The 17,503-nt window shown below is 48.5% G+C and overlaps 3 protein-coding genes across 4 annotated transcripts; 2 read left to right on the top strand and 1 right to left on the bottom strand.

The window, feature by feature from the left end:
* The first annotated feature begins 158 nt into the window (after positions 1 to 158).
* Positions 159 to 3,404, top strand: cox18 (cytochrome c oxidase assembly factor COX18). Of its 2 annotated transcripts, none has more exons than XM_088294924.1 (7): positions 159 to 279; positions 412 to 801; positions 1,297 to 1,397; positions 1,482 to 1,636; positions 2,402 to 2,517; positions 2,590 to 2,697; positions 2,772 to 3,404. In XM_088294924.1, the coding sequence occupies exons 2-7, from the start codon at positions 484 to 486 to the stop codon at positions 2,931 to 2,933; spliced, it is 960 nt and encodes a 319-aa protein (XP_088151050.1). In that variant the 5' UTR covers positions 159 to 279; positions 412 to 483; the 3' UTR covers positions 2,934 to 3,404. The 2 variants fall into 2 exon arrangements, with proteins under 2 accessions (XP_088151050.1, XP_088151051.1); XM_088294925.1 differs by having other exon boundaries at positions 187 to 279; positions 472 to 801.
* A 454-nt stretch (positions 3,405 to 3,858) lies between these two features.
* Positions 3,859 to 5,906, top strand: igfbp7 (insulin-like growth factor binding protein 7). The gene is made up of 5 exons (XM_088294923.1): positions 3,859 to 4,341; positions 5,026 to 5,135; positions 5,218 to 5,325; positions 5,424 to 5,574; positions 5,703 to 5,906. Exons 1-5 carry the CDS (start codon positions 3,912 to 3,914, stop codon positions 5,723 to 5,725), a joined length of 822 nt encoding a protein of 273 aa, XP_088151049.1. The 5' UTR covers positions 3,859 to 3,911; the 3' UTR covers positions 5,726 to 5,906.
* Positions 5,907 to 5,908: 2 nt separating this feature from the next.
* polr2b (RNA polymerase II subunit B) lies at positions 5,909 to 16,762 on the bottom strand. Its single transcript, XM_088294922.1, has 24 exons — positions 16,611 to 16,762; positions 15,294 to 15,366; positions 15,012 to 15,162; positions 14,224 to 14,336; positions 13,928 to 14,147; positions 13,517 to 13,675; positions 12,655 to 12,819; positions 12,390 to 12,586; positions 11,593 to 11,712; positions 11,336 to 11,522; positions 11,125 to 11,268; positions 10,892 to 11,031; positions 10,634 to 10,745; positions 10,394 to 10,548; positions 9,642 to 9,840; positions 8,465 to 8,633; positions 8,213 to 8,404; positions 7,825 to 8,075; positions 7,661 to 7,750; positions 7,476 to 7,583; positions 7,255 to 7,368; positions 7,023 to 7,183; positions 6,711 to 6,906; positions 5,909 to 6,087 (listed from the first exon to the last, which is right to left on the bottom strand). Exons 1-24 carry the CDS (start codon positions 16,627 to 16,629, stop codon positions 5,998 to 6,000), a joined length of 3,525 nt encoding a protein of 1,174 aa, XP_088151048.1. The 5' UTR covers positions 16,630 to 16,762; the 3' UTR covers positions 5,909 to 5,997.
* Between the last annotated feature and the right edge of the window lie 741 nt (positions 16,763 to 17,503).

The raw sequence follows: 17,503 nt of genomic DNA, 5'->3' as shown, positions 1-17,503 counted from the left end.
AGAAAGCTCATTTTAAAAACAATATGCCTTCATTTGAATTGCTTTTAAACGTTAGCACAGCTATGTTTCCAAACAATCATATATTTAAAGCAAAAATATGAAAAAATACAAATTTGAACATTTACAGACGAAAACGGATGCAAGTGCTTGTGGGTGACGCGAATTCCAATCGCCACAAGATGTGATGTGACGTCATCATTAAAGCGACGCTCCCTATCGGCTGGTGTCTGCTAAAGCTGCAAGCAAAAGGGGAAAACACAACTAAACGACCGCCAACAGGTTAGTAGAAAATTCTAGACTTTTATTTGGTCATGTTTAGCCCTTAGAAGGAAGTGTTTTGTATTTTCTTTGCTTTATTGTCCAGAGTCTTGCTCACTCGCCCATCTTAACAAAACATTTGTTTATTTACAGAAACATTTGAACTCATGTTGTGATGGGCAAAAATCAAGCTGATAACCTTTGACCTCGTAGTGGGACGCCGCCATGCTGGCACTGGGGGGTCTCCGCGTCCTGCGGCGCCCCATCAGAGCATCGTGTGGCTCGCCCTTCCTCAGGAAGTCTCTTCCTCCTGCAACCCACTCCTCAACTCTCCGCCGCTATCTGTCCTCGGGGGGCGCGGATCCGGGCTGGTACGAGCAGGCGGCACACTCGGCCCCCGTGCGCCTGGCTGAGGACTTTCTGGTCCAGGTCCAACAGACCAGCGGTCTTCCCTGGTGGCTCAGCATCGCCGTCAGCACCTTGAGCGTCAGGACGCTGGTCACGCTGCCACTCGCCGCTTACCAGATGCGCGTGCTCGCCAAGGTCGCACCGTCCATCCCTTGAAGGACAAGTCCTTAAAAGGATGTGTTCTCAGAAGGACACGCTTCCTAATCAAACAGCTCTAGAGGGCAGAGGGAGTCGTTTTGTCTTCGCTTTTCAAAATATGTCTGATGGTAGATGAAATGTCAACTACTCCTTACTTTCTCATTAAGTTTAATTTCTGTTCAGTGTTGGTGGCAGGCAGAATTTAATCCCTGTCCAATAGATGGAACTCAAACTCCCATCAATCCCATTCACACATGTACTGAGATGTCATGGGAACAGTGCCAACATTTTCACCAACACTGAAAATTTATATATATTTTTTAAATTAATCTTATTATTAATCAGACAAATCTTTCAATTGGCATTCATAAGTATATCGGTGAGACACCTCCTTCGAAGGATGTAATTCGCCGATGCTTCCTGTAATCTGTTGTAACCACCGCAACCCAACCTCACCCTGTTTTTGGTGTCCATAACCACGACAACGCGCAGGTGGAGGCGCTGCAGACAGAGATCGCGGCGCTGGCCAAGAGGCTGCGTTACGAAGTGTCGCTGAGGGCCAGGGATCGAGGTTGGACGGACAAGCAGAGTCGGTAAGGACAACCCGGTGAAGATCCTCGCAGGGCTGGAGCCACTCACTTCGTCGCCCAAACTCACAGTCCTTTTGCGGCCTTCAGCTTCCAGTTCCGGAAGAATCTGCGGCGTTTGGTGTCGCAGTTGTACATCAGGGACAACTGTCACCCTTTCAAGGCGTCACTGCTGCTTTGGGTTCAGCTGCCGCTTTGGATTAGCCTGTCGCTCGCGCTCAGAAACCTCAGCACGGCAGACTCGGGTGAGTCGACTGTTATCTGTACCAGTGAAAGATCATTTAGAATTTGAATGAGACGTAGTACGTTGTTGTGCAGTTTGTCTCGCATTCAAATATCCATATGGTTTGAAGAAATAGATTCACATTGTAAGGTGATATCAAGAAACGAATTACATCATCCCACCTCCAACTGAGCCGTCCCATATCGACTCGAATTGTCCCACTTGATCATCAAAAAGACATTTGACATGTAAACTTTTATAACCCAACAAAATGGCTACAGTCGCACCGCTAGTGATGCGGACGAATCACAAAGCGGAAGTGTGTTGGGGGGGCAGATTATGTGGAGGTGACAAATCAATGCTGACGCCCTTCATCGGGATAAAAAATACATTTCTGCAAGTTTGTCTTTTTTAAATTATTTTTTATGAGTTGAAACAACCCTAGACGCTGTGTATTACACTTAACATGTCATCAGAAGCGTCTGTCAACAATGGGTATGGCAAAAATTATTTTAAAATGATTCATTACAGTTTCGTGGCATCATTTTTGTGTTGACCCATTTTGCGGTCGACTTAACTGAGTTAGCATTTTGCCCCCCAGTCAGCTGTGGCAGTACACTGAAGGCACGCAAATGCAAATTGGGATTTGGCAGTGTTGTGAAATAGGCCAAAAAAAAAAAAACAACATGGCTTCAAAACACCCAATATACGCAGGGTCGACTCTGGCAGTGTGACAAAACGTAGCTTTTCCGCCAGCGTGTGGTCTTGAAGTGCGTTTCCCTTTCAGCGCTCAAGGCTTCATTGGCCACAGGGGGCGCTCTTTGGTTCCCCGACCTGACGTCGCCGGACTCCACGTGGCTCCTGCCGCTCGCTCTGGGGCTGACCAATCTGCTCATCGTGGAGGTACGTGATTGACGGCTGCTGGCGATGATGTCAAGGATTTGTCTTCATCATCATCATCATCTTCTGGTTCAGGTGTTTTCCCTCCAGAGGTCCAACGTGTCATCCATCCAAAAAACGGTGACCAATGCCATGCGAGGTCTGTCCCTGCTCATGATTCCCATCGCGGCCGGCGTCCCGTCTGTGAGTTCCGTCCCGCCTGCGCACAAATGGACCACGGCAAAGTAAACCAACAGCATCGTTCTTCTTTCCTCCAGGCGATGGCGCTCTACTGGTGGTGCTCCAGCTTGGTGGGCTTGAGTCATAATCTTCTGCTTCGTGCGCCTGCAGTCTGCAAGATCCTCAAACTTCCCACACGGCCTTCCAACACACCCTACAAAGACTTGATGGATGCCGCAGTCAGGAAGTACTCCAAGTAAACGGCAAGTCATTGGCGGCGCAGTGGCTGTGCAGGAAGTGGCGCCCAGGACCACCAACAAGTCTGGGTTCCGTCTCTCTGCCCCAAAAACTTCTGGATGCTTCTTCACAAAGTAGTGCATGTGAACAGGAAGTTGTCTGCAGCTGGACAGGAAGTGGCACTGAATAACAAAACAAGCCTTTGTGTTGTTGTTGGACTTGTTTTGGACTCGCTGACCCGAGCCAGGACTCGTGTTCATTTCCTGTGGGCCAGTTTCTATATTGAGTAAACATCATCTGGGATCGGCAAGAATTTCCTTTCTCATTTCATTGGAAGCTGCTCAAAACAATATTTGAAGACTTTTGAAGGTGACTTGGGCATTTGGTTTAAAGAAATGTTTTGAACTTTTTATGCTACTTTATGTTTCGTGAACTAAGTTCACAAAAAACCCTTTGTTGTGATTCAGGAATGAACGCAATAATTCACTCCTTCCCGATTAATCGACTACGCAAACACCAAATAAGACATGTATTGCAAACAGTCATTGACTGGGTCAAAAACGATTAATGGAAAACTCCATTCTTGTGTAAATGATTCCTGACAAGGACAGGCCCAGTCATTTCGTCGTCTAGCTGCTTTGAGTCAAACGCCTCTTCTGCACTCAAGTCCTCCTTACTGCCCTCGACTCGACTCCAGTAGTTAGCAGGACTTGTCAAGTCCTCCCTCTCCAAATATTTCTTTTATCTGCTTATTTGGATTGTGTCCAATTGTTCCCCATTAAGTGTGGATTTGTTAAAACATGAATCGTTTCAATTCACTGAGTAGGGTGTGTGCATGCTTGAGGGGAACATTCTTTAAGAGAAAAAAAGTGATGTTAGTGTGTTGGCCTGGGATCACATGGATCTTGCGCACGCGCACACACATCCTGTCGGAAGGCGGAGCCTGCCTGAGTTGCTGTCTGGGAGTTGTGTTTGGTTCTCATCAAAGCTTTGAGGTCGTCATGAAGTCCATGAATTTGTGGCGTTGGGCTCCGCTCGCAGCTGCGCTGCTGCTGTGCATCCAGGCCGCTCAGGATTGCGGCCCCTGCGAGCCGGCCAGTTGCGCACCTCTGCCGGCCGATGGCTGTGCTGCCGGTTCGGTTGAGGATGCGTGCGGCTGCTGCACGCTGTGCCTAGCGGCGGAGGGCGAGCGCTGCGTTGGTAGCAGAGGCAGCAAAGGCAGAGGCGCTCAACGCTGCGGTGCCGGCCTGGAGTGCGTGCGTGCCGACAAGAGCAAAGTGGGCGTGTGCGCGTGCAAGAACCAAGATGAAGTGTGCGGCAGTGACGGCGTCACGTACGTGCACAGTTGTGCGCTCAAGAGGGCCGACGAGCGCGCGCGGAGAGAAGGACGGCCGCAAGTTGGAGTGCAAAACAAAGGGCGATGCGCGGCAGGTGAGGACACTTCCAACATCTTGCTCAACAAAACATGTTTGTGCCACCCAGAACAATTCGGCTACTTCAAGGTAATTAATGAAGTAAATCGATAGAAGTGTTCTAACCACATTTGTTAGTGACAGCCCTACAAGGGACACTAACAAAATTAGTTGTCATCCAGCATGTGCGCACACATTTTGGGGCAGATGATCAAGCCCCCAAAGAACAGCACCCATCTAAAAAATTATCCACGCAATGAAGAAAAATAGCCGCACAATATATAGCCAGACTTGTTTGAAATTGAATTGCTCATTTTTGTTTTCTAAACACTGACAAATAAAGGCAAAGGGCCCCTTTTCTCATCCAGGGCAAACGTGCTGGTGGTGAATCACCACAAGGGGGCGTCGATCTGCAAATGTTTTTCATGTCAAGATGATAGCCTCAGCACCAAACATGTTTGTGTTGGTCACGCTATTCTACACTCCCGCAGTGTTGAAGACCAAACATGGAAAATGTTTCATCTGACACTTTCAAGCTGGAAAATGTAGCTCACATTCAGGCTACGCTAGCAAAACGTGTTTGAGCACGTTCACATGGCAGCTTTATCGTCCTAATCCTCTCTATGCTTGCCCAAACACGGAATTCCTGAGCTTGTCAGCCAGCCAGCAAACCCAAACAGAATTCCTTTTCGTGTCTCGGCAGCTCCCGTCATTGTTTCGCCTCCCGCGCGCGTCTTCAATGTCAGCGGTGCCCAAGTTTTCCTCAGCTGCGAGGCCGTCGGCGTGCCCACGCCCGTGCTCACTTGGAGGAAGGTATGACAAAAAAAAAAAATTAAAAAATAACACAAGCACTGACCATGATGACGATGATGAAGAAGATGGCGTCCTTCCGCAGGTGGTTGGTGGCAGGAAGAAGTTTTCCCTCCTTCCCGGGGACAGGGACAACTTGGCCGTCCAGACCAGAGGAGGCCCTGAGAAGCATCAAGTGACAGGCTGGGTCCTGGTCAGTGGCAACAAGTGGATGCAGACTGCGGCCCTGAAAAGAAAAAAAACAAAAACAAACACAAACAAAAGCTCACATATGTTATCCCCTTTTTCCAGATCTCTCCACTGACACAAGAAGAGGCGGGCACTTACGAGTGTCACGCTGCCAACGCCAAAGGCGACGCCTCGGCCGTTGGCGAAATTCGCCTGGTGACCAACATCGATGATGTCAAGGTGGAGGTCATCAGGGATGTCGAGGTCAAGAAAGGTAAATGCCAACTTGCTTCATGTGCGCTGCCACTCAACATAAATCCTGCTCTCCAAAATAAAAGCCTCATGTTGCCATGGAGACAGCACCCTGCCTCGAATGTGACTAACGATGTCATTTCCTGTCAGAGACGGAGGATGATGAACTGTGAGTCGGTCATCGGCCGCCGCGGGAAGACCCGTCTCGGACTTTTGCAACTGCTGAACTTTTACTTTGAAATAACTAAAGCATGTTCTCATCTGTCATTTCTTTTTTTGACAAGTAGAAAATAGTTGCTTGCTCTCAATAAGCGTTTGAGCATCAAATGGGAATAAAGCTCACCTGCAGCGTGACATTGTGTGCTCACGTCACTTTTATTTTTGTGTAAAAAAAACAACAAAACAAAAGACAAATCAAAACATGTTGGGTAGGGTGATGCTCTGCCTACGCCGTCATCATCCGGGGAGCAATGCTCATGGACATCAACTCCTGGAAGAGAAGCTTGCACGCGTACGGCATACGCACCAACGAGATCTGAAAGCAACACAAACAACGCTGATCACACATTTAGGAAAACGATTGTCAATCAGCGCACGATTCATTTGGACTTTGAGGCCTGTTCCGAAATTTGGCAGGAATTTTGAGAAGAGATTAATTAAACAATAATTAAGTGAAAAACCATCCACTTTTGACAGCCTGTTGAGATTTGGCCTTCTACATGAATGGACTGTCGCTTACTTGCCGGCGGCCATCTTACGCTGCCAATCGCAAACCAAGGCCTGGTTACATTGATTCCTCCGGTGCATTTTCACATTATTTTCTGTTTTAAAAATGCCATCGTGTGTGTATGGCAAGGTTTTGAGAGAACGACTACATTACGAGAATGCAATTTTACAAATTTACTCTCCGAGTGCTATTCAACAGTCTGAAAGATTACGTCCGACTGCGATTAGCGTAACTGTGCACTTGAACAAAGAGCGCACAATCTTTTTAAGTCTAGACAACAGTGTGACGGGATTAAAGCTAGAAACCTACCTACCTCGGAGTAGCCGTTCTGTGACGACGACAGCATCTTAGGCAAAAGTGTTTTTGTCTACTAGATTAGGTGACCCGATGCAGCTCATTCACAAAGCGTAGCGTCGATCAGCGCACGTTACCTGCGTCTTGTTGCGGCAGCCGCGACACTCGTACGTGTGAGTGCGCGTGTTGGCGATGGCCATGAGTCCGCACAAGTTGCACACGTGCACCTGGTAGGGATCGGACGCTTCGAAGAGACGCTCGCGCAGGAACTGAGCGGCGCCGTGAGCAATCTGACAGTCGCGCTCCATCTCGCCAAAACGAAGACCGCCGTCGCTGAAATATAAGTACACACATCGCACATGAGTGAGATGGACGGATGGGCAGGCGGGTGACAAGGCAAATAGCAGCAGCCCAAGTGGCAACGCTGTCTTGTCAGTGCTGGAACTCACCGTGATCGTCCCTCCATGGGCTGCCTGTTGAGGATCTGCACGGGTCCGCGGGCCCTGGAGTGGATCTTGTCGTCCACCATGTGCTTGAGGCGCTGGTAGTACGTGGGCCCGATAAAGATCTGCGACGTCAGCTTACGGCCCGTGAAGCCGTTATACAGAACCTGAACACGGCCACTCGTCAATGGAGTCAACGGAGGGGCAGCATCCGGCGCCCACAAGAAGTAGCGCTCACCTCGTTCCCCCTCAGGTGGTAGCCGTACTCCGAGAGGAGGTTGGACACCTTCTGCACGTTGACGGCGTCATTGAAGGGCGTGGCGTCGCCGATTTCGCCTTTGTTGGCCGAAACCTGCGGGGGAGGAAAGGGCAAACGTGGGCGCAAACCACACTCGAGGCAGTCGACCGCGTTGTCGGAATGCGCAGCCACGATACGATCACGAAGACGGCGGGGCTTACCTTGCCCTGCAGGCACTCGATAAGATGGCCGACAGTCATTCTGGACGGGATGGCATGCGGGTTGATGATGATGTCGGGCGTGATGCCCTCACATGTGAACGGCATGTCCTGCCAAACAAAAACAGAGTGACGCCATCGCCCCCTTGCCGTGTACCGCCGCCCCCCTGCCGGCACGGCGCATTTACCTCCTGCCTGTACTGGATGCCGCAAGTTCCTTTCTGTCCGTGCCTGCTGGCAAACTTATCTCCGATTTGAGGAATCCGGACCGAACGGACCTGCCGTCACAAGCGAGCAAACCGTCACGTGACGCAGTCGAGCTATCGCGCGGCAACAGTTCGGCGGGAGTTACCCGAATTTTGCAGAACTTGTATCCCTCCTGGTTGAGCGTGACCATGACCTGGTCCACGATGCCGGTCTCGCTAGTGCGGAGGAAGGTGCTGCAGTCGCGCTTGGTGTAGCGTCGGTTGCTGCTATCCAGCTCGTCGTCATTATCGGGCAGCGTCACCGTCTTGCCGATGATCACGTCCTCCCCTGACACGCGCACGCCCGGGGCAATCAGGCCGTCGTCGTCTAGTTTGTCGTAGATGGCGTGGCGCATCCCTATGAGCCGGTGGACGCCGTTAGCGATGCGGTCACAGACCACACGATGGCATGATGAGACCATGTCATGTTGCAAATGAGACGCGTTTGGATGGTTTCTTGGCGATAAGCCGTTGTGGCGCCAAGGCCGCGCTCACCCTGGCAGGTCTCCTTGGTGGGCTTCTCGAAGATCTCCTCTTGGTCGAAGCCCTTCTTGGACTCCTGCTCCTTGTAAGAGCGATAGAAGACGGACCTGAAGAAGCCTCGGTCCACGGCCGAGCGGTTCATGATGACAGAGTCCTCCTGGTTGTAGCCCGTGTACGAGGCGATGGCCACGATGGAGTTGATGCCTACCAACGGGGAGCAGCTGTTAGCGAGCAGCCACGGCCGGCCCGTTCATGCATGCGCACCTGCCGGCAGCTCTCTGAAGCGCAGGTACTCCATGGAGCGCGTGGTGACCAGCGGCTTCTGAGGGTAATACAGGACGTGCGCCAGCGTGTCCATGCGAACGTGGAAGTTGGTGATGTAGACGCCCATGGCCTGCTTGCCCATAGCTGACTGGTACGTGTTCCTGGGAGACTGAACACACACACCCAAAAAAAATAAAAATAAATGTCTTGTATGCTGGGAAATGTTCTTGTCATAACCAGATGTCTCATTTGAGTTGGCGGGCAGGCCACATTGGCCCCATTTTAGTCGGCCAATGAGCTTCCAAATTTCTTATTGTTTTGGTGCAAATAATATCAAGTTCATTCATCACAATTTTTCTTATAACGCATTACCGTGCTGATCACTGTGGCTCCATATTGTTCATAAAATAACTTGTTAAGCTCTAGAAATGATTTTCAACTGACAATCTTGACAACCCCACATGACCATACAAATTCTAGTCGGAACTTGACATAAAACAAACAGCTGAAGCTTTTCTCCGACATTTTGCAATGTTCAAAGTATTGAAATAATTTACGGGCTTATTTTTTTTTTGAAGAGCATTGAAGTGCAGAGGTTGCACCGAAAATTCTATGAAGTTCGTTGGCAAATTGAGGGCTTAGCAAGCGTGTACATGATTCTGCTAACGTGGCACATCCTTTAAGAGTTTTGATACCACCCCTAGTTGGAATTTGCTGTCAAACAACACACAAATGCTTTGGAAACGTCGAGACAAGGTAAGATAAAACTACACAAAGGCACAAATTCTTCTGTAAAAAAATGAGCTCTACTGGTAAAGTTCAAGCACAACCTCTGTTCTCATTGTACGCCATCCATGCAAAGGCATCACACTGCCACTGAGAGGGCAAAATGCGCAGCAAGAGCCAGTATTTTTTCAACCCCTGATTGCTACAATTTTAGTACCATTTCTTTGAGTTATATTTATATCTAAGTTGACTTCTCAAAGATTCAAGGAATTTTTCTCTTCTCAAAATTCAAGATTACAAAGATCCAGCGACCTTGACCTCCTGAGGGTCAAGATCAGCGGACGTCGTTCGTATTTCTCAAGTGTAGGCATGTGGAGCCCTTTGAGACTTTTCTGTGAGGAAGGGCGCGGGAAATACATTTTAACATGCCGAACCGGAGCGACCAACGCACCTGGTTGTGATCGGGGAAGGGGATGATGGAGGCGCACACCCCCAGGATCATGGACGGGTGGATCTCACAGTGTGTGTAGGTGGAGCAGTACGCCACGCCTTTCTCCTGAAGGTCATCGGGGGTCATGGCCAGCATCACCGTCTCCTCCTCTAGCGTGTCGATGTATTCCACCACGCCGCTCGCCACCAGGTCCTGCCAGCTGAATACCAGCCAGAGCAACATGATGGCTCAAGTATTTGCAGATCATTTGATTCCGTTTGAAATGACTTTGTTACCATGCACCAGAGGGATCTGGGACTGAAGTGGCAGCCATTTAGCATTCACACAATAGCAGGCAGCAAAAGCGAGAAATGTATGAATTTGTCAGCTTGTCGCAAGACATGTCAGTTTTGCAATTTGCAACGTTGCTATGTAGCAGTTTTTTTTATTTAGTGTTACGCAACAGGTGTATTTCAGTGGGCCACCATCATTTGCAAAAGTCAACCAAGCTAAGCGGTTGCTTAAAAACAAGATTTGAAAAAATATTTCCCAAACAAGTTTTACAAAATCTTGTTGTTGAGCTCTCTCTGAATTGTCTTGACTATTATGGCCTCCAATACAAACTCATCGTGAACTTTTTGAACATGGGACTTCAAGCACGGTAGTTTCCGTATGGGAGTTGGATTTATTCATTCGTGTCACCATTATGAACGGAATGATATGGAACTGAGCCGGCCGGATGTTCGATGTCAAATTGCATAGCCTCCCGTCACCTGTAGTTGTTGTACTCTCTCTCCTTCAGCTGGTCGATGTGTCGTCTCTTGAGCAAGAGTTTCTGTTTCTCCACAATCAGCAGCGGTCTGCAGATGCGTCCGGCGTCCGTGTAGATGCGGATCTCGCGCTCTCGGATGTCTCGGATCATGGACACCTGCGATTGGAAAGGTGGGCGAGGCGCGTGAGCGGCGAGGACGAAGACAGCAAGGGCGGAAACGGCCTGATGCCGAGCGACCCACCTCAGACACGATGATGTCCATCTGACGTCGAAGCTTCCGCAGAGTGTTCATCAGCTGCTCGGGATCCTTGTGGATTCCGACCCAGCAGCCGTTCACAAAGATCTTTGTGGCGCTGCCGTGTCACGCCATACAAACAATCAACTCACACAATGCGCTGTCATAATAATCTCGTCGACATCATGACTCAAGTAAAGATCGTACTCTCATGGCAGCGTAGTCACCAGAATGTGTGTGTGTGTGTGTGTGCGTGAGACTGACTCAGCAATGGCGGCAGGTGAGATCTCTTCCAGGTTCTCCATGCTCCACTCTTCTAAGAACTCCAGGATGGGAGATGGTTGAGATCCGACGGAGATATAAGCCATCAGGGCCAGGTTCTTGACCAGGCCCACAGCATGACCCTGAGGAGCACACCCCCCCCACACACACACAAAGTCAAGCGTTTGGCACCAAGCGTTCGACGTGTTGCCGCTGTTGTTACGAAGAGCGCCCACCTCGGGGGTCTCAGCGGGGCACACCATCCCCCACAGCGTGTTGTGGAGCTGTCTGGGTTTGGCCAGTTTGCCATCGCGTCCGATTGGAGAGTTGACACGGCGCAAGTGAGACAGTGTCGACGCGAAGGTGAGACGGTTCAACACCTACGCCAGGCAAACACGGTCAGTCAGACGGAAAGGAAACAACATCGTATACACGTGACGGGCCGACCTGGGACACGCCCGCCCGGGCCTGGTGGGCCTTCTTGACGTCGCCCCAGTTGCCGGTGGCCAGTGAATACTTGAGTCCGTCCGATATGATCCTGGTCTTGATGGCCAGCTCCAGGTTGAAGTCTTTGCCTCTGTCGATGAACTTCTGTGCATAGATGCGGATCTCCTTCAGCAGGTTCTTGAACATCCTGACGTGAGACACGGGAAGCTCAAGTGCAAGCCAACACAGGACAATGTGGACGAGGTGGCGAGACCGACCCTCTAAAGAGGAAGGCCAGGAGTGGTCCGGCCAGGTCCAGCCTCTTGTTGCCGTAGTGATCTCTGTCATCCAGCTCTCGTCTGCCCAGAGCGGCCAGCAGCAGCCTGTGGACCATGTACCTGAACAGGATACAAAAACACAAGATCCACGGATGGAACATTTCATCATAATCATGGTGGTGAGGGGCGGGGGACGTTTTTACGAGGGGCTGAAAGCATTCACATTTGGGGCTGACATCTTACTCTATTTGCGTGCAGCATAACAGCTAAATACTGCTTCACCATGTTTGCTTTGAAATGTGGTTTTCACGAAATTGACCCGAGTCTGCACACCCCCGAGCCCTGCTAAAATTCTATGAGCATATTGTACATGTGATCAGAGCCTAAACCACTTAGTAAGTTCTACGCAAGTAGAAGAATTTTAAAATCTATTCCAAAGCTGACTGATAAACCAGTGTGAAGCCTTTAGGATAGGTGTAATATGTTCTGATTTCCTTGTTGTGACCAGAAGCCAGGTCGCAACTTTCTGAAGCTCTTTTGAGGGAGCCCAATCAGGAGACCTTTATAAGAATCAAGCCTACTGCAGATTAATGCATGGATGCGCTGCTCCGGCCTGCTCGATCTGATCTAGATATCGCTCTGATAGCAGCATACATATAGACATAAATAAATAATTTCGGATTAAAAGATTTAAAAGAGTTCCGCCACAACGAAGGATGTCACGGACTGCATTTGCATGTGCGAACATTTCTTTTGCTGGTTACCATAGACGATTGCGGCGCTTTTGTTTTGCTCACCCGAGGAAGTAGGCCTTCTTGGTCTCGCAGAAGTCGCTGACACCGACGTGCGGCAACATTTCCTTCTGCAGGACTTCTTTGGCATACTTGATCCTGCGCTCTTTGGTGACTCCCGGTTTGGCTCCTCTGGACCCGATGAAGTTTAAGGCCACGTTCTGCTCCTGGATGACGAATGCTTCGTCCAGCGACGGTTTCACCTGAATCAGCACAACCACCGGGGTCACGAGGCGGCGCCATGCGGAACGGCCAGGACGACGGTACGCACCATCTCCATCATCTCGGGGTCGTCGAAGTCGTAGATGATGTGCTCCAGGATGTCTCGGTCGGAGACGAAGCCCAGCGCTCGGAACACGATGATAATGGGGACTTCCTGGCGGATGTACGGCAGCGTAGACACGATCCTCTGGCCGATGGCGCTCTTCTTCACACCCTGAGAGACAAACACGCTCCATCGGTGGCTTGCAGGGCAACGGTTTATATCATTAAATTTCATGACACCCGATGCGTAAAAACACCATGCCATTGGGATGCAACTAACCGTTATTTTAACAACACATTCATCTGCCCAATTATATTTTCCATGAACCGATGAATCAGATTACAAAAGGGAAATCAATCAATAAACAAATAAAAATAATTCCCATCTCTTCACTCAAATTGTAAGTACCAGGAATACAAATGAACAGAAATTGATGAAGATTCACTTTAAGTTGGTCCGTGTAAAACAGTGATCTAATTTTTTTTCGCCTCCAAAGTAAAATCCGCCATGTGTAAATGTATTTTTTTTTGGGGGGGGGGGGGCAAAATGTCCAAAGCTCTGTCAAACAGGAAAGTAGTTCACGGGTGTTGGGTGCACATTTTGTCAGCAAATTGTGCATTTGAAAATCATATGGCTCCCTCACAAAAGCCTTATCAATTCGCAATTACACTTAATCAAACTGAATTGCTCCACTTTTGAATCTTGTATCGATTGGAGAAAACTATCCAACTGTCTTTTATTGAAGAAATGCGCACCCTCTCTGATCCTGCTACATATGCAGTCAATTCCCAAATTCAAGAAAAAATAACTGACTCTACTTTCACACATGCAAGGCCAAGGGGGAACACTTGACTTCCTTTTGACCGACCTGTCCTCCTCGCGCCATCATGCTGACCCAGATGGTGCTGGTGGGACGCGACGAGTTCTCCAAGCAGGAGCGGCATTCGCCCGTGAAGGCGTACTTGGAGTCCTTCTTGGCAAATACGTACACCGTGTTGGTGGCCATCTTCTCCTGGGCGATCAGCACCTGAACATCATACACAAAACGTCAAGACATCTCACCTGGTCTGCATTTCTTAACCGCATTGAACATTTGGGGGCATCATTGGAGTGTTTTGACGCTGTTGCCACTTTCAAATCGCTTTGTCCTAATAATTGCACATCCCAAATCCAAGTGGGTCCGCACATAGAAACACTTTTAAGGTTACAAGGTTATGTTTAGGGGACACTCTTAGCACACATTGCGGGTCGGGACGGGTCGGGACTGGTAGGCTGTCACCTTCTCAGAGCCGTTGATGATGAAGTAGCCGCCGGGGTCCAGCGGGCACTCGTTGAGCTCGCACAGATCACGGTCGGTCAGGCCGCTGAGCAGGCAGTAGGTGGAGCGCAGCATGATGGGAATCTTGCCGATGAAGGTCTTCTGGTGCTGCGTCTGTAGCTGGTCCTCGCCCTCCTTGATGATGGTCTTGGTGATGTCCACGTACAGGGGGGCTGAGTATCTGGGGGGAGGGAGGTCGGCCAAGCAGGTGAGAGCGGCCGCCGCAGGAAAACATACGGAGGCGGCGACAGACCTACGTGAGGTTTCGCAGTCGGGCCTCGTTGGGCATCATGGGGGACGGGGCGCCGTCTCGCTCCCAGTGGGTGGGCTTTGACAAGTAGATCTGCTCGAACTTCAGAAGGTACCGCGGCTGCAACACACCACAAGTCACGGCAAAACGTGCTCATAGCGCCATTAAACGAGACACCTCATGGATTGGAATTCAAATGCCGTTCTGCCCTTTGCAGCCCACAAATGTGCTTTGAGCAAAGAAACCATGAAAATGTCATCCAAGCAGTAATGTCAGACGCGACCGACGTCTTTGTGGAATTTTCTAATGAACGCACATTGGCCACGTCAAGTCCGCTGAACATGGATTTTAGAACAGACAAGCAATACATGAATACAGACAATAATATTTTTGATAAATGATTTGCTCTTGTAGGATAGGCGTTTGCTAAAATAAAAGCAACTGAAGCATGAATTTATATGGAATACCGTTTTGGTTTATCTACTTCAATGGGAGTTGAGTTATTAAAGGCAGGCTTCAGCAGTCAGAAACGATGAATGATTGCCAAGACAGCAACATCCGTTCACGACCGCCACATAACTACAAACAGTTTTCAATTTAGGAACTATCGAGGTCCACTTAGTCACTTTGGCTGACTCGAAAGAGTCAAAATAGCCACCACGTAAATGTCTCCATAAGAGAGTGGTCAATGAGTTAATAGCTTGTTCCAGATTAATCGAATCGCCAAGCGAAGCATTTTGGTGGAGATGTTAGGGAAAATCCGAGCCGAGTCAGTGTTCGGCCAGAACAACTCACGGGCTCCTCCACCTCTCCCGAGGTGTGCTGGGCTTCAGCCTGCAGGTCGATGGGCGGCGCATCTTCCACGATCCTCTGGACTGACATCTGAATGAACTCGTCGAAGGAATCCAGCTGCTGCCGCACCAAACCCTTCTCATCAAAATAGGAGCTGGAAATCAGGCGACACACACGCACGGCTTTTGAAGAGAAAACAAGCTACAGGAGAAACTGCGGCCACATACGTCAACAGACAAAACGCCAACCAACAAACCCGACGCCTTGAAATGGTCGAGAACACACCTGATGACGATCCAGCAGGCTTCCTGCCACAGATCCGGTGTGATTTCGTCATCGTCCTCATCGTACTGGTTCTCTGCACACACACACACACACACACACACACACGCGCACGGGAATAGCAAGTGAGGGAAGAAAGAGATTGCCAGGCTGTTTGGGGTCCTCATCTTGTGTAACGGACATTTAGCCAAACTGAACCCGCAGACTGGAACGCAGGGGTGCCCAAGTCCGGCCCTTGTGAGCCCCTATCCAACCTGTTTTAGTTAGTTTAGTTCTCAAAATTCCAACACACCCGATCAGCTCATCGACTTGTTCGTAGCACAGGATATAGCAACTTTGCTTTCTTCTTTTACTTCACTTTATTGTCTGATCTTATGTTTCTATTAGACAAATGGTAGTGCCGTTATGGGATATTCGTAGAGGCGACATTATTAACTGCAGCCTTTCAAAAAGTTAGTCCGATGTGTGAAGATGTTCAACTAAACTAAGTATGTGACAATTGACATGTTCCTGCCATTTTCCACGTGATCCCGTCACGCAGATGTTATACACGCCTCTCGTTTTTTACATGAAGTGTACAGTCTCCTCTGTCACCTCATATTTAGATTTGATGACTTCCATATGTAGCATTTCGTTGTTTATCGCACGATCCGCAGGGTAATTCGTCTTTGACCTGTGTTGAAAGCTAGCTACATTTCTATAAACCTACACAACATCGTTTTGAGTTATTTTGGGCTCATGTGGACATAGTTTCATTCAATTTGTACATTGCAGATGAAAATTCTACACTACAGTAAATGTTATGTCGCCTCACTTTAAAATGCGGAAGAGTGGAAGTATGAGCGGCGTGCACCGGGATAGGATAGCCGTCCGTAGCCAGCATAGTGTTGAAATCTCCGGTAGCCAAACAAACAGGTAACCGGGGCTCGCGTAGCAGAAATGACTTTTGTGGCACACGTAGTCGTTCCCTACGTTTAGGTCGACTCAAAATGCTTATTTTTGGTTTTGGCGCACATAGGAACAACGAAGAAAGTCGATTCATTTTTGTTCAATGAATGAAGCATTTTAAACGTCTGAACTTCCTGCACTCTAAACTTAATTAACAAAATGTCAAGACCGTTTTCTGCCGATATTCTACCTCTTTTCGGTGACCTTGGTCTCGCTGGGAAGAAAATATTTTGATTTTGTTGTCACGTCGCTAGCTAAAATAAGCTAAGCTAGTGCGCTATTGTGTTGATTTGATTGTTTAGCAAGATGCCGAGGTTCGCTTTGTGGTTAGCACGCGTACGACAGATGGAATGGTAAAGTTGAAGGACTCACCTTCATCCTGGTCGTACATTTGAAAGGCCAAGTCCGAACAACGTGAAACAAGTGCAGGTAAGATGCAGTCGACAACGCGACTCTTCTTCCTTCTTTCTTCTTCTCCAGAGGAACGCTGCTCAAAACTGAAGAAATGACGCAATGATGCCTCTTGTGGCCAGAATCGGAACTAGCTCAGTGAAAAGCGGCACCTCGTGGACTTGTGACCGCGTTTCTTTTCTCGAGCACCTCTAACACAATGTGCTCCACGTAAACAAAGACACAACCAGTTGACCACGTTCACAAGCAAACAGAGAAATCAAAAGTAGCGTACCAAAATCACGAAAATAATTTAAATATATGCGTAAATTTCAAAACATTTGATAGTAAAGTCATGAAATTAAATTAGATTTCAAAAATTATAAACGGGGAAAAGATGTAAATATTTAGAAGACCTTCAAGAAATGTATGGTGGGTTAAAGAAAAGTTTTTAATGTGTGTTTGAAAGAATTTACGCTCGGGTTGACTTCACTTCTGTCAGTTTGTACTTTCCGTTTGTGTGCCATATAAAAGCTAAATACCTGTTTAATTCAAACCCTAACTTGGATTTTTTTATCTGTTCTTTCCTTTGGAAATGTGTCTTATTCACATTGCTTTCCTATTCCAAAGGCTGTTATTAATGTTTGGGTCATTATACATATTTAAATAGTTGCTTATTTATGCATTAGCATTTCTTGTTTAGTAGTTGAGGTCCACTATATTTTTCAAATGATCAATTTTTTTTCTTAGCGTTTCCACTGAGGGAGTGTCTCATTTAACACGTTTTGATTGTATACTTACTAGTTTGTGATGAGTCGAGCGAAATATTTTTTTGGAGATCCTCACAGATGTAACTTTCAGATGTAACAGAATCG

Source organism: Idiotropiscis lumnitzeri, chromosome 4 (assembly GCF_059441095.1).
Source record: "Idiotropiscis lumnitzeri isolate Australia: NSW breed Sydney's pygmy pipehorse chromosome 4, RoL_Ilum_1.0, whole genome shotgun sequence".
Classification (NCBI taxonomy): Eukaryota; Metazoa; Chordata; class Actinopteri; order Syngnathiformes; family Syngnathidae; genus Idiotropiscis; species Idiotropiscis lumnitzeri.
Note: the sequence above shows the minus strand (reverse complement) of the source record. Positions and strands in the feature narration are given on the sequence as shown.

What these genes read in the sequence shown, in the direction of transcription:
- cox18 (XM_088294924.1), top strand. Translation starts at nt 484, where the DNA reads ATGCTGGCACTGGGGGGTCTCCGCGTCCTGCGGCGCCCCATCAGAGCA. An exon ending in CCTCAGCACGGCAGACTCGG is followed by an intron (nt 1,637 to 2,401) that starts GTGAGTCGACTG and finishes TTTCCCTTTCAG; the next exon opens with CGCTCAAGGCTTCATTGGCC. An exon ending in CCAATCTGCTCATCGTGGAG is followed by an intron (nt 2,518 to 2,589) that starts GTACGTGATTGA and finishes CTTCTGGTTCAG; the next exon opens with GTGTTTTCCCTCCAGAGGTC.
- igfbp7 (XM_088294923.1), top strand. Translation starts at nt 3,912, where the DNA reads ATGAAGTCCATGAATTTGTGGCGTTGGGCTCCGCTCGCAGCTGCGCTG. An exon ending in CAAAGGGCGATGCGCGGCAG is followed by an intron (nt 4,342 to 5,025) that starts GTGAGGACACTT and finishes GTGTCTCGGCAG; the next exon opens with CTCCCGTCATTGTTTCGCCT. An exon ending in CCGTGCTCACTTGGAGGAAG is followed by an intron (nt 5,136 to 5,217) that starts GTATGACAAAAA and finishes GTCCTTCCGCAG; the next exon opens with GTGGTTGGTGGCAGGAAGAA.
- polr2b (XM_088294922.1), bottom strand. An exon ending in CGGGAGAGGTGGAGGAGCCC is followed by an intron (nt 14,337 to 15,011) that starts GTGAGTTGTTCT and finishes GGTGTGTTGCAG; the next exon opens with CCGCGGTACCTTCTGAAGTT. An exon ending in CACCAAGGAGACCTGCCAGG is followed by an intron (nt 8,076 to 8,212) that starts GTGAGCGCGGCC and finishes ACCGGCTCATAG; the next exon opens with GGATGCGCCACGCCATCTAC.